This window comes from Nanorana parkeri, unplaced genomic scaffold, assembly GCF_000935625.1.
Source record: "Nanorana parkeri isolate BGI_ZX_2015 unplaced genomic scaffold, ASM93562v1 scaffold1688, whole genome shotgun sequence".
In the NCBI taxonomy this organism is placed as follows: Eukaryota; Metazoa; Chordata; class Amphibia; order Anura; family Dicroglossidae; genus Nanorana; species Nanorana parkeri.
The window spans coordinates 295,671-315,063 of NW_017307956.1; the positions used below are offsets into that span (position 1 = coordinate 295,671).

Below are 19,393 nucleotides of genomic sequence, written 5' to 3' on the forward strand. Positions count from 1 at the left end.
GGAGCAGCATTAGGACCTGTGACTAGGGAGGATCTGAGCATTGCACTGCTGCATGGTCACGATCTTTGTCTGCGAGGTCATCACTCTCCAAGAGACTGCCAGGCGGAGGATTGTGAGGCCGGACCAGAAGTGCCCGAGTGTCACATCACCACTGGGACTGGGCTGCCACTGGGACTAGTCAGGGACCAGGGATGTAGGACCGCAGACCTGAAGTGACAGAACGCAGGCCAGAGAGGGGGGGGGAGCTACCAGGAAAGGCCAAGGAGGCCCAACTCTCCATCAGACATCCATAGCGTCGGTGTTCCTGCCACAGTGAGCGGGGTAGGCAGTGGCTCTCATGCTGCTATCCTGGCCTGATAGCCTGAGCGTCAGAGGAGGTGTCTCTCTCCACCTGAACCCTCACTTCATCACAAGAAAGGGGGGAGCTGAGGGCCGGGAATGTATCTGTCTTTACTGTCTGTTGCTCTGGGTCATTCTCCCTCTTTTATCATTATCCTCCCTTTGTAAGGTGTAGTCTGTCAGTCAGCCTTTAGCCACCCCTTCCCTTTACCCTCATGTCTCCAGTGCTTCCCTTCCATGCTCATTCTCTCCTTGCTTTACCTTAATGACTTTGCCAAGACAGTATAATATGAGAACCTTCCTAATCCATCCCATCAGTCTGTATCCAGTCAGGGCCTTGCGCAGAAGAATAGTTGGTAAAAAAAAAAAAATGGATCTAGAGAAGATTGTACAATCAGATTGTGATGTGTGCGGTGAGCGTTAGGTACATTTGGCTCAAGTTAATGATAGGTCAGTTTCAGTACATTTATCCTCAGAGACCGGCATTCTTCCTGCTTCTCCATGACGCATCACAATTTCTACTCGGAGTCTATTGTTTTCAGAAATCTGCTTTGCAAGACATTGTTTGGTAGAGAGTGTTTACCAAAAGGCGCTGAGTTCAGCGTTCTTAGAAAAAATGCCGCCTGATGACCTATGTGCCCAAACCGACCAATAAAAACACTCAGCTGATATTAATGGCTTTTCTGAGGATGTTTTTTTACTTCCTTTTTGTGAATTAAATCAATTTGCAGGTTGTAGATTGTAATGTCTGTAGAATAGCGGCTCGATGTTGTGTTTCTGAATTGTCCAAGACAGGAATGAAGGGAGGATTGCTGCTCCTTTTGTTGTTTTCAGTGATCACTTCTCGTTGCGTCTCATAAAAAATAAATAAATAAAAGTGTCGGGTTAATTCATCTTTTGTTATTTGCTTCTTGCCGGCCTGTTCTTGGTGGGATTCCTGTCCTGCACTTATCAGGGTCTGTTTGTGCTCAGATTGTTTGGTGTCACAGGGGATCTGCTGGATTGACATTCATTTGTTTACAACATTAGCTCTACAGTATATGGTAGTCAGGGCCGGTGCAAGGATTTTTGCCAACTCAGGCGAAGGTGCATTTTGCCGCCCCCCCCCGGCACGCACGCACGCACACACACCACACACGTATATAATGTACTATTGCTGGGATTTGTAGTCCTCTATAGCTGCTGGTATTCTCCATTGCGCTGTATAATCATTATACTGCGCAATGCAGATTACTACTGACCAGTTATAGAGGAACTACAAATCCCAGCAATAATACATTATACAGCGCAATGGAGAATACCAGCAGCTATAGAGGAACAACAAATCCCAGCAATACATTATATAAAATGCAATGCAGAATACCAGCAGTTACAGAGGACTACAAATCCCAGCAATAATACATTATACAGGCTGCTTAATATATTATTGCTGGGATTTGGTGTTCATCTATAGCTGTGTTCTGCAGTGTGCCGCTTTTTTTTTTTTTAAACAGGAAGCTTTAAAACAGGTCCCCCTTACCTGTTTCTGAACCCTTGTAAGTCGCGGCAGCGGCGGCTCTGCGGGCGTGTGTCCGGCATGTGTGGTGAGCGCGGCGTCACTCGTGTATGGAGCTGCAAACAGGCGGACGTGAGAGGCGAGCGCGAAATTAAAATTTTTGACGACAGATCGAGTTGAAAGATGACTGAAGTCTGCCATGTGAGCCTAGGATGGTGTGCCCACATGGTGTCCTGCAGCAGCATTGGGGTAGAATCATGTTCCTCCAGTGACCTCCAAAGATTGGTCAAAAGTTGTCCCAAATCCTCAGAAATTGTGCCTTTTGCTGAAGATTGAAGGTCATCCTATAGTCAAAAATGTAATAGTGCTCTACAGGTAAAAGAGGACTGAAGCCTGCCATGTAAGCCAATGCTGTGCCTGTGTCCTGCAGGAGCATTAGACTGGGACGTGATCCTCCAGAGACCTCCACAGACTGCTGAAAAGCTGTCCCCAATCACCAATAAATTGTGCCTTTTGCTGAAGTCTGAATGTCATCCTGTTGTCAAAGGTGTAACGTTGCTTTAGAGTTGAAAGATGACCGAAGTCTGTCATGTGAGTCTAGAATTGAGTACTTGTATCCTGCAGGAGCATGGAGCTAAAATTGTGTTCCTCCAGAGACCTCTATAGATTATGGAAGTAATTAAGAGACTTTGGTGATTAGGATTGTTAAACTGACTAAACTAAACTTTATGCTCCTGCAGCCCTCGCTCCAGTCCTTCACATGTGGCTGAGCGGCCAGGGGAACCAGGGGCGGGGCCACCTACGTCACTCACTGACGTAGCCAAGGAAGGACGAGACACTCAGTGAGACTGTCACTGAGTCTGAGACTGCCCAACAGGTCAGCACCGCTGCGGCCGGCGGCCGGGGACTCGTCCTTCAGATGCCGCCCGCCCGCAGCGGCAGCCCACACACTGAGTCTCTGGTCTTGATCGGGCGACTGTCACTTTTCCGCCCTGTTCCCTGGCGCCGTAAGGCAAGTGCCCATCTTGCCTTGCGCTAGCGCCGGCCCTGATGGTAGTAGGTATTAGTCTCAGATGAACAGTTTCATTTGTTTGCATATGCAGCGCGGTTTTCTGGGATTTGGTACTTTCTCTATAAGCAAGCAGTTTGGCAACAGGTTTTTTATGCAGTTACCTCTTGTTAGGATGCCTGGACCTTTCCTGGCCTTATTTTATTTAATTTTAGGTTAAGACAGGCATCTGCAGGGTAGCACATTCATTTTTTATTAAATATTTTTGTTTTACTTTACTTTTAGGGGCTTCTGGGAAACATTGGGGGTTTAGACAGGCCTCTGATATTTCCCTTTTAAAATAGAAAAAGAGATTGAGAACACAGAGTCCTCAATCTCTTTTTTCTGCAGCCCCTGTTATCAATGAACAGCAATCCTCTATACTGAGTGTTCCTGGTCATTGATAACATGAGGACAGAGTATGTTTACTATAACCACAACCATGAATGGACAGGAAGTGATGTAGATCACTTCCCATTCATTCATAATTGATGATATAGTAAACATACTCTGTCCTCAATTATCTACAAACACTCCACGATCACTGACTGCTTGTATCGCTCTCCATCCTGACGCGCTGTCACAGGAGGCTGAGCGAGCGGTGTAGGGAAGAGAGCTCAGACTCCTGTGACAGCGCTGGCTGTCTCCGCCCACACACTGCTCTGCCGCACTGTGATAGGAGGCTGAGCGGTGTGGGAGGAGAGATGTCGCCGCTCAAAGCGCTCTCCTCCCGCAGCGCTCGATCGACTGTCACACTTTCTCTCCTCCCTGCTGGGACACAGAGCAGCGCCCAGCTGGGAGGAGAGAAAGCACGGATGCTCCGCTGTATCGGCAGGAAAATGGCACTTTCTGCATGTTTCTGCATCGGCCCATGTTTCGTGGGCCGATATATCGGTGCATCCCTAGTATAAATGTATCTTTACCTGTAGGCAATTGACTAGCCGTATATATCTGACTAGACCATTTGTTCCTTGTTAGCATCAGGATTGAATTGAAGTTAAAATTTTTATCTGCAGTAGAAAATTATAGGGCTGGTAATGATTAAAATTTTCGTGTTCGATTAATTATAACGCACATACAGATCCAACTACATTGGCCTATACACATACAGCACAGCAATGAAGTAATAAAATGAACTAGGATCACACTAATCCAGCACGTTATTAATCTCACGCGCCCCACCCAATATGGCCGCCGCTTGAGTGGGGCAACTCAGAATAATACCGTGCTGGATTAGTGTGATCCTAGTTCATTTTATTACTTCATTGCTGTGCTGTATGTGTGTAGGCCGATGCCTTGGCTGGCGCTCGTGCAGAAAGTTTCTTGGGCAAACTCAACGGCCCAAGTGGCTCCGTCGGACTCCTCCCCCCTTGCCTTCGTTAGCCGACTGAGCCACTTGGGGAAGGGGGGAGGAGTCCGGTGACGTCGATGTCCGTGACGTCACCAGATCGCCGATGGAACTCCCGGAAGCTGGCGGAGAGGTGAGTGTTTTCATTAGCGATCAAAATAATTTTAATGGATCAAAAAGTTTAAAACGATTAATCGAGAAATTTCCACAGCCCTAGAAAATTATCTTCCTTTCAATTCTGGGAGAAAAGAATCTCCTTGAAGCTGATTTCGGTTTCCAGTTGATGGTTTAGTTGTGATAAATACATAAAATAAAATAACTTAGAGGAAGTTTGTCTTTACCTCAAATAGATTCTCCGCTGATAGCCGGTCCTGTGCAGAGTATTAGGAATCAGTTCACGCGCAGCAGAAATTTGAGCTTGTGAACATCTGATTGGCTGGGAGAGGTCACGTGTCAAATCTGCACATTATGTGTCACATTCTGCTGAGCTAATGAGAAACTACAAATTACATTCCAGGAGATACTTAGTTTTGTTTTATTGATATTTGAAATGATATCCTGAGGTTTTATTTTTATTATTATTATCTTTGCTGATCAATATTATTGACATTTTGATCCATATTCCTGATTGTCACCTGTTACATTTTTATCATTATGTTGTACTGATTTTTAGTTAATATATCACTATATTGCCAAAAGTATTGGGACGCCTTTAAACGCACATAGGAATATTTAGTAGCCGGGAAATGTCATGGGACACCTGAATCCAAGGATTTGGAGGGGGAGGGGCCCAATACTTTTGGAAATATAGTGTATTTATGTTTACACATTATTATTCCTTATTTTGTCTTCAGTTTCGCACAAATAAAGAACTCGAGTTATTAGTGGATTTGTGGAAATAATTTGGGAATCTCCTTCATTACAGATCCCGGCCTGTTCTCATACATAGAAAACTGTTTATTTGATCAGAGTGAACATTCTGATGGGGGACACACTGTAGGGGGTTTACTTGTGATAGTAACATTTTGTTACTCTGTATCCCTGTCACAGGTCCTCTTTGATAGCAGTGAATAAAGTTTGATGTGTGCGGGGGAGGGGGGGGCGCGTGTCTTTTGTTGGCGGCCTTTGTTTACGGGAGTCACGGGAAATACAGATGAACGGCTTCCGCAGAGTTATTCTGCAGCAAAAATTCCCTACTGGGGGCGACGTTTACTACGAGGCGGCGAGCACGTCATGTGACCATTGTTATCAGGCTGGAACATTTTCCATTCTTCCATTGATATAAAACATCCCGCCAGGGAGCCGGAGGACAAAGAGAGCTCGCAGCTGGAACAGGATCAGTCCAAAACGGGGGGGTGCCCTCCAAACACATGGTCTCAACTATTAATATTTAAAGAGGACCTGTCATCAAATATGTGATGTCATTCCAGGTATTTATTACCCTTCACCCGAATCACACAACTCCCCCTGACAATGTCTTCATCTGCTTCTCTCTTCAGAAGCAAGGCGCCATCTTTGTTCAGCCATCATCCAGGGTCACCATCTACTTCCTGGAGACTGAGATGTCGGCTCAAAGAGGACACAATCATGTAAGTCCCTCAGGGGACGGCTCATCCAGCTCAATGAACAGCCGGCTCCCTCTAGTGGTGACCAGGAACGGCGGCTGCACACGCAGGGGGCGGGGCATGCTGCTGGATATAGTCAGGAGAGAAAGAGAAAACCCATCCTATTGGCTCTGCATGGACACGCCCACACGTGTGTTATCTTTAGGTGAAGAGAAGATATACTTTTTATATTTCCGGGGACCGTTGAGCTCTGCACCTCTTCATCTCACTGACACACAGAAGCCATTCCCACAGCTCAGGAAAATGCCTTTTATTTGAACATCACTTTAAATGTCTTCCGAAACATGTGACAACACTGGGTTCCTGAGGAGCCACTCACCAAGTATTAGTGCCATCACCTGGGAAGACACTGAATGTACTGTGAAGGGCCACCACACACATTACAATCTCCAGTACAGTCCTCGTAGGATCTTCTTCAGATTCAATATGAGGACAGACCCAAAACAACCCATTCACATGCCATCCAATCAGGCCGGCCCTTCCCCTGCACACATGATGGAGGATCTAAAGAAGATTGTACAATCAGAGTGTATAGAGTATGGTAGGGATCCACCGATACCGGTTTTTCAGTATCAAGTACCGATATATATTTTTTACGTACTCGCCGATACCGATTACCGATACCGTGTGCCCCGAGTATCAGGAAGTTGGGTAGCAGATCATGACCCGTTGCCTGGCTTTCCGACTGCCTATCAAAAGAATACCGGCTTCACTTGTTGCTAGGCAGCCTGGCTTCCTGACCAATCAGGAAGCCGGGTGGCAGGTCATGAGGTGCTGTCCAGCTTCCTGATTGATCAGCAAGCCAAGCAACAAGTGAAGCCAGCTTCCTAGCCAATCAGGAAGCCGGTCGGCACGTCATGACCCGCCTCCCTGATTGGCTAGGTAGCCAGCTTCGCTTGTTCCTAGGCAGCCTGGCTTCCTGCACAAACAGGAAGCCGGGAGGCAGGTCATTACGGCAGCTTAGCAACACGTGAAGCCGGCTTCCTAGCCAATCATGAAGCCGGGAGGCAGCTCATAACCCACTGCCCGGCTTCCTGATTGGAAAGGAAGCCGGCTCCATGGTCCCTTGACACTGCCGTTTAGAGGAAGTTCTGCCTCTGACTGGAAGTTCTGGTATCAGAGCATTTGGGCGCGAACTAGTACTCACCCAAATACTCGGTATCGGCACTATTACTAGTATCAGTGCATCCCTAGTGTTTGGTTTGTTGGGAATCAAGCTCAGGTTGTCTGGCCAATGTGTAATGACTCATCGCCCCTCTCAGTGAACTGGAACTCCAGCCCAAGCCTTTGTTTTCATATGGAGAGGGAGAGGGTTTTACTACTGTGGTGCCTCTGGGGGGGGGGGGGGGGGGGGGTTCCCTCACTTACACTTGGGTGGGTTCCTCTCACTTCCATTTGGGGGGAAGGGGTTTTCCCTCACTTCCTGTCCAGGGGGCAAACACAACAATAAAGAACCTGGAAGAGCATTTCACCTTTTCCCACTTTATCCGAAGTGCAAGAAAAACCATCTAGAGTTCCACTTTAATATGAAGCCGTATTCCATGTTACATTTTAAAAGGCCTTCCTATGGACAGACATCGTACTTTGCTCTTCTGTGCACCCCCCTGATTTAGTTTCACTTTGTTACCAGGCTCTCCAGCAACTGCCATTCCCTCCTGTTCAATGCCCAGAGTGCCCACTGGATGGCGGAATGGCACGAGGGGAAGGTCAGACTCTGGTAACAAAGTAAAAGTAAATCAGAGGGGGGAAGAGGAGACGATTCCGTATAATAGAGATAACAGGAAGATAAGGAAGGATCTCCCTGAAGGACGTTGAATGGAGTACAGCTCCACTTTGAAGGCCTCGTCCATTGCTGGGTAGGATAATAGACAGCAGCGGCACTCAGTACCGGTCTTGTAGAATACTCGGACTCTCGTTCCATATCCAGTGTTTTCGTGGCTCGTACTTCTCAGAAACCAAAAAGGACAAAACAACAACAAAAAGAAGTCAATATAAAAAGTCGGTTCATGAGGAACGTCATGCATCAAATCCTCGTCTCCTGCAGCTTCCCATCCAATACATATTTCCCCAAAACCGTCCGGGACCTCTGCAGCCTGACCCTTCACCTGAGAGTCACCACTTCCTGATGTCAGAACAAGATGGCTCTTCCTTCGTCATCCCCCCGCTACGCCGTCCTGGGAAAGATAAGGAAGTGTCCGGGGCCAGGAAGTTTGTGTCGGAGGTAAGAGAACAACGTGAGGTCACTTCCAGAAGACCACGTTCCAAAGCTGCAGCCAACAAGGGTAAACGAAGAGGGCGACGAAGGGGAAGAGCAAGGATCCGTAAAGGTAGTGGTCCAGCATGCCCCCTGCGATGGCCTGCAGGAAGATCTGCCAGCATTCTAACAGTGAGACGGGATATTCGATCAGCTCCCGGTAGAGGAAGATGCTGCCAAGCAGGGTGGTCGCCGGTGTCACCAGGACTAGAAGAGCTGCATATAAAAGCCTGAAAAGAGAGACGGGACATTTCATGACTTCAAACCGTGGGCTCAGCAACAAGGATAACACAAGTCTTCTATGTACTCAGCACGTGATCCTTTCCCCTAGTTTGGATCTTCTGTGACAATCCCTACACGGCTCCCTACTATATACAGGATACAGCCTGACTCCTACTATGACCATTTCCTCACAATTCCAAATCCTACATTAACCTAGAAGACCTCATCAATCTCCCACCTCCTTATACCATCACTTTACCCTCAAATACAAACCTGGAACATCCGGATCTCCTCCTCTCTGCATGGGCTCTTTAATGCCTTGAGGATGCAGGTTTACCTCCTCCTTTGACCTCAGCAATCTGCAAACTCCTCATGTCTCCTCTTCAGCCCCCAAATACAAACCCACCAGGAACCTTCACACTACCCCCCTTTGCATGGGCTCTTTATTGCCTGCAGGACACACTTCCCAATCCTACTATAACCTTGAATGTCCTCATCAATCTCCCCCCTGCTGGAACCTTTACTCCACTCCCTTGTATGGGCTCCTTATTGTCTTCAGGACAGTTTCAAATCTTACTTTAACCTAGAAAGTCCTCATCAGTCTGCCACCTCCTTGTAGAACCCCATCTATTCCTTCACTCCACCTCTCCGCATGGGCTCTTTTTTGCCTTCAGGGCACAGTTCAAAAATCTAATTTAACCCAGAAGTCCTCATCAATCTACCACCTTCCTATATCTCCACTTTAGCCCTCAGACATAAACCCACCTGGAACCTTTACTCCACCCGCTTGTATGGGCTCCTTATTACCTGAAGGACATGGTTCCAAATCCTACGTTAACCTATAAAGTCCTCATCAACCTACCACCTCCTTATATGTCCACTTTGGCCCTCAGATAAAAACCCATCTGGAACCTTCACTCCACCTCTCAGTATGAGTTCTTTATTACCTTCAGGACACAGTTCCAAAGCCTAACTAAACCCAGAATTCCTCAGCCACCTTCCTATATCTCCACTTTAGCCCTCAGACACAAACCCACCTGGAAACTTTACTCCACCCCCTTGTATGGGCTTCTGATTGTCTTCAGGACACAGTTCCAAATCCTACTTTAACGGAGAAGGTGCTCATCATTCTGCCACCTCCTTATAACACCGCATTTGCCCCAAAACCAGTTCCAAAACCTTATTAAACCCAGAATTCCTCATCAATCTACCAGCTCCTTATATCTCCACTTTAGCCCTCAGATACAAACCCACCTGGAACTTTTACTCCACACGCATGTGTGGGCTCCTTATTGTCTTCAGGACAACCTACCACCTTCTTATATCTCCACTTTGGCCCTCAGATATAAACCCATCTGGAACCTTTCTGTAGCGATCTCACCCCTCCGCCAGGTCCCGGCATCTCCAGGAGCTCCGTCGGAGTTCGGGTGACGTCACAAAGGGCGACGTCACCGGACTCCTCCTTCTTCCTCTCCTTAAGCCGCCGGAGCCACTTGCCTGCCGTTCTTGCTAGGAGCCTGACGCCAGGCAAGTACCTCCGCGACAGTACAGCAAGGACCCCTATATTGGGCCGGACAGAGCCCCCTCTTCAGCGGCCATCCAAGCCACTCCACTTCCCTCCTCTCTGACGATCCTCTCTCCAGAGACATCACCTCGTCCACTCCTCTCCTAAGGCTGGGCACACACCTTACAACCATCGCAAGACTTTTGTCTTGCGATGGTTGTAAGGTACTTAAAAAACGTACGATCTGCCCATCTTGCATAGGCAGGCTTCCGATGACCGCAATGCCGAACGGGCAGTGTGCGCTTGCGCACACCGGCCCGTACGGCTTTTATCGTACGGACATGCCACAAACCCGCCGAACATCGTACGATGCTCGGCGGGTTTTCGAACATGTCCGTAAGTTAAAAGTCGTGCGACCGTACAGTAGCAGAGGTCGCACGGCTTCCACACTCCTTACGATAATCGTACAATCGCGGGATTTCCCGCCATTATCGTAAGGTGTGTGTGGGGACCTTAAAGCAGCTAGGAAGTGGATACCCGCATTTCCTCTCAGAGCCATTGGGTGGCAGCAGAGATCCTCTGAATCACCAACTGCAAGTATTACATAACTTAATCAGCTGTTCCCATAGAACTGTCTTTCTACCATACAATTCAGCAGCTCTCATTGAACTGTGTTGCTCTGCCATACAACTCGCTGACACTGAACTGTTTGCTGCCAACCTTATCAGTGATTGTGAAGTTACCCTGTACGTAGCCCTACAACACTACCTAGCACAGCAGCCAGCACTCCATTACAAGCAAGCCCAGTTCATTGTAAACTCCACCATGTTCACACTGGAACATAATTATTTTTCATTTCTCGATAAATTTCACCTACAAATCCAGGGCACCGCGATGGGAGCTAACTATGCTCCCAGCTATGCAAATTTAACCATGGGCTACTGGGAGCATTTCCATATCTGGCATAACAACCCCTTTTCCAAGCACCTAACCTATTATGGCCGTTACATAGACGACATCCTCATCATATGGGGCGGCCCAATAGACACCATCTCTGAGTTCGTGACACACTGCAACGCAAACCCCTTTAACCTCAAGTTCACCCATGTCCATGATGATCACAAACTCACTTTTCTAGACCTTGAGCTCACTCACAGAGACAAGACCATCACCACCATCACACATTTCAAACCCACTGCTGGCAACTCATATTTACACTATGAAAGCTGCCACCACCCCCGATGGAAACAAAATGTCCCGAAGGGACAGTTTTGGAGGTTAAATAAGAACTGCACCCTAAAGGAAGATTACCACAAGCAAAGTATCCACCTCAAAAACAAATTTCTAGAGAAGGGTTACCCCAAAAAACCTATTAACAGGGCACAAAAATCCTTCCTAACAGGAAACACTGCACCCAAAAACAAACAACAAACGCAGGACAGTGCGCTAAGGTTCATCACACCCTTTAACAGCAAATTTAAAGCCAAAAAATTGGCACTTACTCAAATGTGACCCCAAATTAGGCCCCATACTCCCACACGAGCCCACAGTAGTTTTTAAGAAAGCTAAAAGCATCAAAAACATAGTGGCGCCCAGCAAACTCTCAACCAAGAAAAGGAAAACAAAAACCTTCTTCTTCAGCAACAGAACAGGAGTACATCAATGCAAAAAACTACTCTGTTTAACTTGCCAATTTATCACCCATGGCCAAACGTCGTTTGTCTGGGAACACATTTCCCATTAATCAATTCATCACTTGCGCCCACGACTATGTCGTCTACGGCCTAAGATGCCCCTGTAACCTTTTATACATAGGCCGTACCATCCGCCCCCTACGGAAACGCATAGGAGAACATAGAAGATTTATTGAAAAAGGAAGTACCGAACATAGCATCCCACGTCACTTCCTTCACAAGCACCAGAAAAACACCAAATTCTTACAAGTTTTTGTCATAGAACAAATCCCGGATCGAGAGATTCCGTGAATTATGTAAACAGGAAACATACTGGATATATAAACTCAATACACTCTCTCCCCATGGCCTCAATGAGGAACTTGAAATTAGCACTATAATTTAATGAGACTACCTCTCTTTAGCATTTAACTGATAACCAGCACCCCAGCCCGATAGTATTGCACATACAATTCTGTCCTTTAAACTATTCCCCCACGCCCAGCATTTCCAAATGTAATTTGAACACACCCCCTACCAAGTGACGTCACAACTACGTCATAACCACGCCCCCGCCCGTCCATTTAAATCTGCCGCCCAAATCATTTTTCCCCTCACCCTGTCTTGACAAGGAAGACTACGTCTTCGAAACGCGTTGCCATAACGATAGGAACTTCCGTCCCACGTCTGGGACGCCCTGCACACCACCTTCGGCCAGAGCGGATATTGCGGCATCTGCGCCCGCCTCGACATCAACCGGCCGCCGCCAGCGCTCCACAACGAAGGAATCCAACCAGCCTCCACCCAGCTATCCTCGCACCTAACGGGACCCCTTCAGAAATCGGAGTTTTGGATGACACACAAACCTCCATCATCAAAGCCCCCCCAGGCCTGAATACCCCCTGCCTGCAAGGGTAGTAGCGCTCTAGACTTCCTTTTTTGTTTTTCCTACCCTGTACGTAGCTGTTAACCTACACACCCAGTATAATTATTATCTGAAGCTGAGATCCACACCAACCTAACTAGCCGCACCGGAGCGTTACACATTCCACCTCTCAGCATGGGCTCTTTATTGCCTTCGGGACACATTTCCAAAACCTAAGTAAACCCAGAATTCCTCATCAATCTACCAGCTCCATGTAGCTCCACTTTAGCCCTCAGACACAAACCCACCTGGAACCTTTGCTCCACCCCCCCCTTGTATGGGCTCCTTATTGTCTTCAGGACACAGTACCAAATCTTATTTTAACCAAGAAAATCCTCATCAGCCCACCACCTCCTTATACAACCCCATCTGTTCCTTCACTCCACCTCTCCGCATGGGCTCTTTATTGTCTTCAGGACATGATTCTAAAGCCATCTATAACCCAGACTTCCTCATCAATCTACTTATGTCTCATCTCAAGCCCCCCACCCCCGGTGCACACCGACCAGAAACCTTCATCCGACCCTCAATTTCCTTTCTTCCTTCCTCTGGTTGGTCACTGTTCTCTACAGCTGCCAACTCCCAGCTCTGACCTGTGCACATCAGAGACACGCTCATCCCTTATAACTCAGTATATTCCTCCGGAGACACTCACTTAGGCCCCGCAGGCTGGACCACGGCAGCCACGGGTACCATGGTGACGGCCAGGATGAAGCCCAGGGAGAAGTTCATGACGGCGATACAGCCCAGCAGGACAGCCAGATACAAGAGAGAGATGAGCTTGAGGGTCATCCAGCCCTGATCCGAGCCGGCCCCGGCCAGCACCCTGCGGAAGGAGAACAGAGAGAGAGTGAATGCAGGCCCACCATTTCCCTTATACCGAGTAGCATTAGGCGGACCTCCCCACCCCCCACACACACTTTTCATGTATTTTTAATTACAGGTATAAATGCCACGCTGACAGTTTACACAGCGCTTTACATGCTGCACATCAGTCTCTACCCTCCAGGAGCTCCTCCGGAGCGTTATATAAAAAGAACACATCCCTGGCATCCCTTTAGACGTGCATGCCTGCTGCCCACTGGGTGCTGCAGGCTTCAGCTGTACAATCTGCTGATCAGTTGCTGGATTACACTTGTTGCACCCTACTTATAGGGGTGCTAAAATATTTCTATAGTCTATGTTCAGTTCAACTGTGACAGAACAGTCTGTGTCTGCCTGTGGGTGGGTGTGTTACCACAAAGGGCAGAACCGCCAATGAGGAATGCTATGGGCATTTATGTCTCCCAGCCAATCACTGTAGGACAGTAGCAGTGATGCATGCTGGGAGAGGAGATAAATGCCGAGTGTGGCTGATGCAACAGTCTCTTCCTCTTCCCCTCCCAGGGCCCTCCTGGCCTGGGGGCAGGATGCCTGCTGCTGAAGAGTGAGAATGGACTAGGCCTGAGCTGGTGGCCTAGGCCTGGATACTGGGGCCCGAGCCTGGAGGCCCAGTGGTCAGCCACTCGTCTCTGAAGTTGAGCCTGAACAAGACCCTTGACAGTACTGCTTGCCAGAAGTTCTCCACACAGATTGCCGGTACGGCTTAAAGGTCCAAGTCTGTGGTGGCCGCAGTTACTTTGCTCTGTTTCAAATACAAGGAGTCTACCTTCATCTGGGATGCACCTGACCCTCCCCCTCTCTCCCTGGAGTTCAGAAATAAAAGAGAATCATCTCGGAGCTATTGTCTGGACTTCAATCTGTCGGTAACCACTGGAAGTGCTAAGTGCTATTGGGGCAGCCATGTGTTTTTAATAATCCCCTAGACAGGCTACGGAAGACCCGATCATTCAGCGGCTCCTTCGGGGGTGAGCGCTACACACTCTATTAGAAGGATCAGCCAACTGCACAGCTAAAGTCTGCAGCACCAATTGGTCAGCAGGGATGCGGTACACATACAGGGCCCCCCATACCTACTAATACCTAATAACACAGCATCAGCATCTATAACTGAAATATGAGCTTTAGGATGGACTGACCCTCTAACACCCGGCCCTCCGGCTTCTGCAGGCCCATTGTGTGCCCGTGTTCCATACCTGTGCGTGTTGTGGGGCAGCGCCAGTCCAGCCACATATATAGCAATGGCGATCAGCACCACGGCCTCGGCCTCGGACACCGGGAAATGATCGGTAGCGATCTCCTGGCTCATCACCGGGATGTAGTAGAGGCTGAGTCCGGTAGCGTGGCAGATGACGATCGGAGTGGCCAGAGACAGGATGCTGGGCCTGGTGTCCTAGACCAAGGAAGGCACAAAGAACGGAGCTTAGTAATATATAATATCCAACAGGCACGTCCAGGGAATCCCAGCAACCCCATTACACCCACAACCAGCCAAGCCGGTGAAGGTGATTCGGTCCTTGATTCATAGTCCCAGCCACTAACGGACACAATCCTCATAATCACTTCTAATAGTGACCCACTTCTAGCTGCCATCGGCCAGCAACAGGTCCTATATATGTCTATAGCAGTGACTTATTGCTGGAGGGAGACACCACTATGGAGCTCTGTGTAGCAAGATCTGAAACCCGGGAGCTGAACATTAGTGTTAGATGGCAGCAGGCAGTTCCAGCCTGCGTGCTGGCCGGGACCTGGAGGGGCCATGTTCAAATGACAACGGGGACTCAAGTGTTTAAAAACGTTATTAGAAGGGCGGAGGGGGGAGCTCTGTTGGCACCCTCAGCACTGGTCTATTTAAGCCGGATGAACACTACCGGCGCAGAGACTGGGGGCCCGCCGGCCGTTGGATACCGATCCGGTGCCATCCGGCAACTGTGCTGGGCCCCCCCAGGCTGAGGGCACGATGCGGACACACCGGCGGTAGTTCTGCCACTGGTTTGCATCCCTGAGCTTGCTGAACAGACCTACTGCACGGCATGCCTGTAGTCCCATAGTCAGCGTTAAGGCCATACCCAGTCCCTGATGTCCTTTGGCCAGCTGTTCCTGGATCATTACCTGTTCTGTGTCCCCGGCTCCGTCCTCAGTCACTGGCTCTGAGCGGCTCAGTTTAATCCACAGATCCAGGGCCTGGATGGGAAGGTAAGGAAACTAAAAGGAGAAAATCATTCATACCTACTGTACGGAGCAATGCTCTCACTATGAGGCCCCTATACAATATACAGAGTATCTGATGGACCCCTATACAATATACAGAGTATCCCATGGACCCCTATACAATATACAGAGTATCCTATGGACCCCTATACAATATACAGAGTATCCTATGGATCCCTATACAATATACAGAGTATCCTATGGACCCCTATACAATATACAGAGTATCCTATGGACCCCTATACAATATACAGAGTATCCTATGGATCCCTATACAATATACAGAGTATCCTATGGACCCGATTATCCTCAGTTCCCCCAACTTCAATAGTAGTCTGTGAGGGGTGGAGGTAGATAAAGGATACTCGCAGGATCAGGATGAGGATGATGAATCCGATGGCCGGCATATAAATCCCAATAGATACAAAGCGGGAGAGTGATGGCAGCAGGTAGAAGAAGTAGGACTGGTGCAGCCGCTCCGACAGGTTGTTCACTTTGCGGAACATCCCTTCAATGGTCCTGTGGAGGGGACAAGACAGAAGAGAAGTCACACAACCATCAGAAAGAGGTGTTTACAGCACCACCTCCTGGACACTCCACAGAACTGCAAGCACAGCACCACCTCCTGGACACTCTGCAGAACTACAAGCACCGCACCACCTCCTGGACACTCCACAGAACTGCAAGCACAGCACCACCTCCTGGACACTCTGCAGAACCACAAGCACAGCACCACCTACTGGATACTACACAGAACTGCAAGCACTGCACCACCTCCTGGACACTCCACAGAACTGCAAGCACAGCACCACCTCCTGGACACTCCACAGAACATCAAGCACAGCACCACCTCCTGGACACTCCACAGAACTGCAAGCACAGCACCACCTCCTGGACACTCCACAGAACTGCAAGCACAGCACCACCTCCTGGATACTCCACAGAACTGCAAGCAAAACACCACCTCCTGGACACTTGGCAGAACTAAAAGCACAGCACCACCTCCTGGACACTCCACAGAACTGCAAGCACTGCACCACCTCCTGGACACTCCACAGAACTGCAAGCACAGCACCACCTCCTGGACACTCCACAGAACATCAAGCACAGCACCACCTCCTGGACACTCCACAGAACTGAAAGCACAGCACCACCTCCTGGACACTCCACAGAACAAACTGCAAGCACAGCACATCCAACTGGAGCAGTAACAGCACCAAAATAGAATACAGCTAAAGAAGAACTCCAGACTAACCAGGAGCTGGAAGGTCTGCTAGTACAATAGAAGTGGCTTAGCTTCTATACCAGACTCCCAAAATGATCAGCAATCTGCAGCGGGGGCCGCCATGGGTACTCACTGTCCGATGGTGACCATGTCGTATTTGTATTGGCGGAAGCTGTTGATGCCGCGCAGGGTAATGGCTTCGATGTGGTATCTCAGGAAGAGGCCGTGGTCCCCCTGCGGCCGGGCGGAACCTTGCTTTAACACCATCAGCATCATCGTCTGCAGGTTGTGGATGTAGCCGGGGAGAGTGTCAAAGTCGTTCCGCTGCAGCTGCACAACACAACGCGGCGCGTTACATCACCAACATCACCATAATAACATATTATGTATTACACGTATGTATGGAGCGCCAACATTCTGCGCAGTGCTTTACATACACCCCATTCATATCACTCCCTGCCCCAAGCAGCTTACAATCTAAGGTCCCCATCCCATATGCATACATACAGGGCCAATCTAGACAGGAGCCAATGAATCCACCAGCATGTCTCCTGAGTGTGGGAGGAAGCCGGCATACCAAGAGGGTATGGCTGGAATTAGAAATGAGGACACCAAGTGCTGCAAGGCAGAAGTGCTAACCACTACGCCAGGGGTAGGGACCTCAGCACTCCAGCTGTGGTGAAACTACAAATCCCATGTGGCATTGCACGACTCCGCCCAGAAGCAAAGCAAACATTTCCCAGCACACTCACCAGCCGGCCTGCAAAAAAAAACAAGTGACTGTCTGACTTTTAGGGTTAAAAACAAAGGTTTTAGTTGCAAAATATGTGAAAGCCGCACTTCCTGGTCAAGGCCCCTCTGTGCAGTGTGGTCCTAACTCTAATCTATGAGAGCCGCCATCTTGGAGCGTATATAGGAAAGGAAGAATCGGGTGCAGGTTTGCCAGGAGGCAGCCCAATCCTCCTTAAAGGCACAGGCACACACCAAACTCCTCTGTTTTTAACCTGCTAGATATACGGAGTGATTTGGTTTATTTTTGCATGCCGGCTGACGAGTGTGCTGGGAAATATTTGCTGTAAGAGACAGTGTATGCCATTAGTCTAACCCCCAGCCAGTTACAGTTCCTGGGATTTGCTCCACATTCCAATGGAGCCGGGGCTTACAGAGCGGGGCTTCGGGATGTGAGGGAGCACATTAGAGCTGCAGCTAACGATTATTTTCAAAATCGATTAGTTAGCCGATTATTAAGTTCGATTAATCGGAATAGAATATCTCCAGACGCGGTCACACTGCCCTGACATTAGTAATACATTCATTTGAATTGCAGTCATGTGTGGGCTCCATTATCAATGATCTGACTCGTACTTCTACACGTCCACTGTCCTTAATGTCATTATATTGTATGTATTCTCCAAGTCTCCTCTCCTCTGATCTCTTAGGTGATCGCTTTATTTAGATAGCTATTTCATGTCTTTCTAACCTTAGACTCAGATCATTTGCCCCCCGACCCCTTATTTGTACTTTGCAAAGCCTGTTGACAGTTTTCTTTTTTTTCTCTCCAACTTTCTTTCCCTCCCCTCTGCAAACAGATTGTCTTTCTAAAGGGGCCCATACACCTTACGATGGTCGTAAGCTTATTAAAAGCTCGTTTGATCTGCCCATCTTGGACTGGCAGATCGTACTTGCGATCATCGGGCAGCCCTCCCCCGCTGAGAAACCTTCGCCACCTCGACCCTTCTCCGCTCTGCTACTGACTACCTCTATGACAAGATCTCCCCCCTGTCCTGCCCTGACCTGGTTACTTCTGTCTTCAACATCTCGCTCTCATCCTCTCTAGACACCTTGGCTCCCCTCACTACACGCAGACTTAGACCACGCCCACTACAACCGCGGCAAACAAAAGAAACCAGACGTCTAAAAAGACAAAGCCGCGCTCTTGAGCAACTGTGGCGGAAAACTCGGCTTCTGCAAGGCTTCGCCCTGTACAAAGCTGCCCTCCTAAAATATAACTCCTCCCTCCTAAAATATAACCCCTCCCTCCTAAAATATAACCCCTCCCTCCTAAAATATAACCCCTCCCTCCTAAAATATAACCCCTCCCTCCATCCTCTTCTGACCCGGTCACCACAGAGGAGGTTACTAAGCTTCTCTCTGACACCCACCTCACCACCTACCCCCTGGACCCTGTTCCCTCACCGCTACTCCGGTCACCCTCTTGCTCTATCCTACTCACATTTCCAATCTCTCCCTCTCTACTGGAATCTTTCCTACCCCTCTAAAGCATGCCCTGGTCACCCCAATACCCAAAAAAATATCAATGGACCCTACTGACCTCAACAATCTCAGACCAATCTCCTTACTCCCATTCACCTCCAAACTCCTAGAACGCCTCATCTACAGCCGCCTGAGCCGCCACCTCGCTGATAACAACCTTTTGGACCCCTTTCAGTCCGGCTTTCGCCCCCCTACACGCCACTGAGACTCCGCCCCCCTACACGCCACTGAAACCGCCCTCCTAAAACTCACCAATGACCTAATAACTGCTAAAAACAATGGACACTATTCCTTACTCTGACCCCCCGCTACTCCTTACTCTGACCCCCCGCTACTCCTTAATCTGACCCCCCGCTACTCCTTAATCTGAC

General features: G+C 48.8%; 1 protein-coding gene across 1 annotated transcript in view; it reads right to left on the reverse strand.

Annotated features, from left to right (window-relative positions):
- Positions 1 to 7,868: 7,868 nt before the first annotated feature.
- GPAA1 (glycosylphosphatidylinositol anchor attachment 1) overlaps positions 7,869 to 19,393 on the reverse strand; it is an 18,756-nt gene continuing 7,231 nt past the window's right edge. The window contains exons 5-10 of the mRNA XM_018571156.1: positions 16,882 to 17,078; positions 15,889 to 16,042; positions 15,425 to 15,496; positions 14,509 to 14,705; positions 13,089 to 13,259; positions 7,869 to 8,339 (exon numbers count right to left, since the gene is read on the reverse strand). Coding sequence (XP_018426658.1) covers positions 8,096 to 8,339; positions 13,089 to 13,259; positions 14,509 to 14,705; positions 15,425 to 15,496; positions 15,889 to 16,042; positions 16,882 to 17,078 — 1,035 coding nt within the window. The 3' untranslated portion in view covers positions 7,869 to 8,095. The remainder of the gene's footprint in view (positions 8,340 to 13,088; positions 13,260 to 14,508; positions 14,706 to 15,424; positions 15,497 to 15,888; positions 16,043 to 16,881; positions 17,079 to 19,393) is intronic.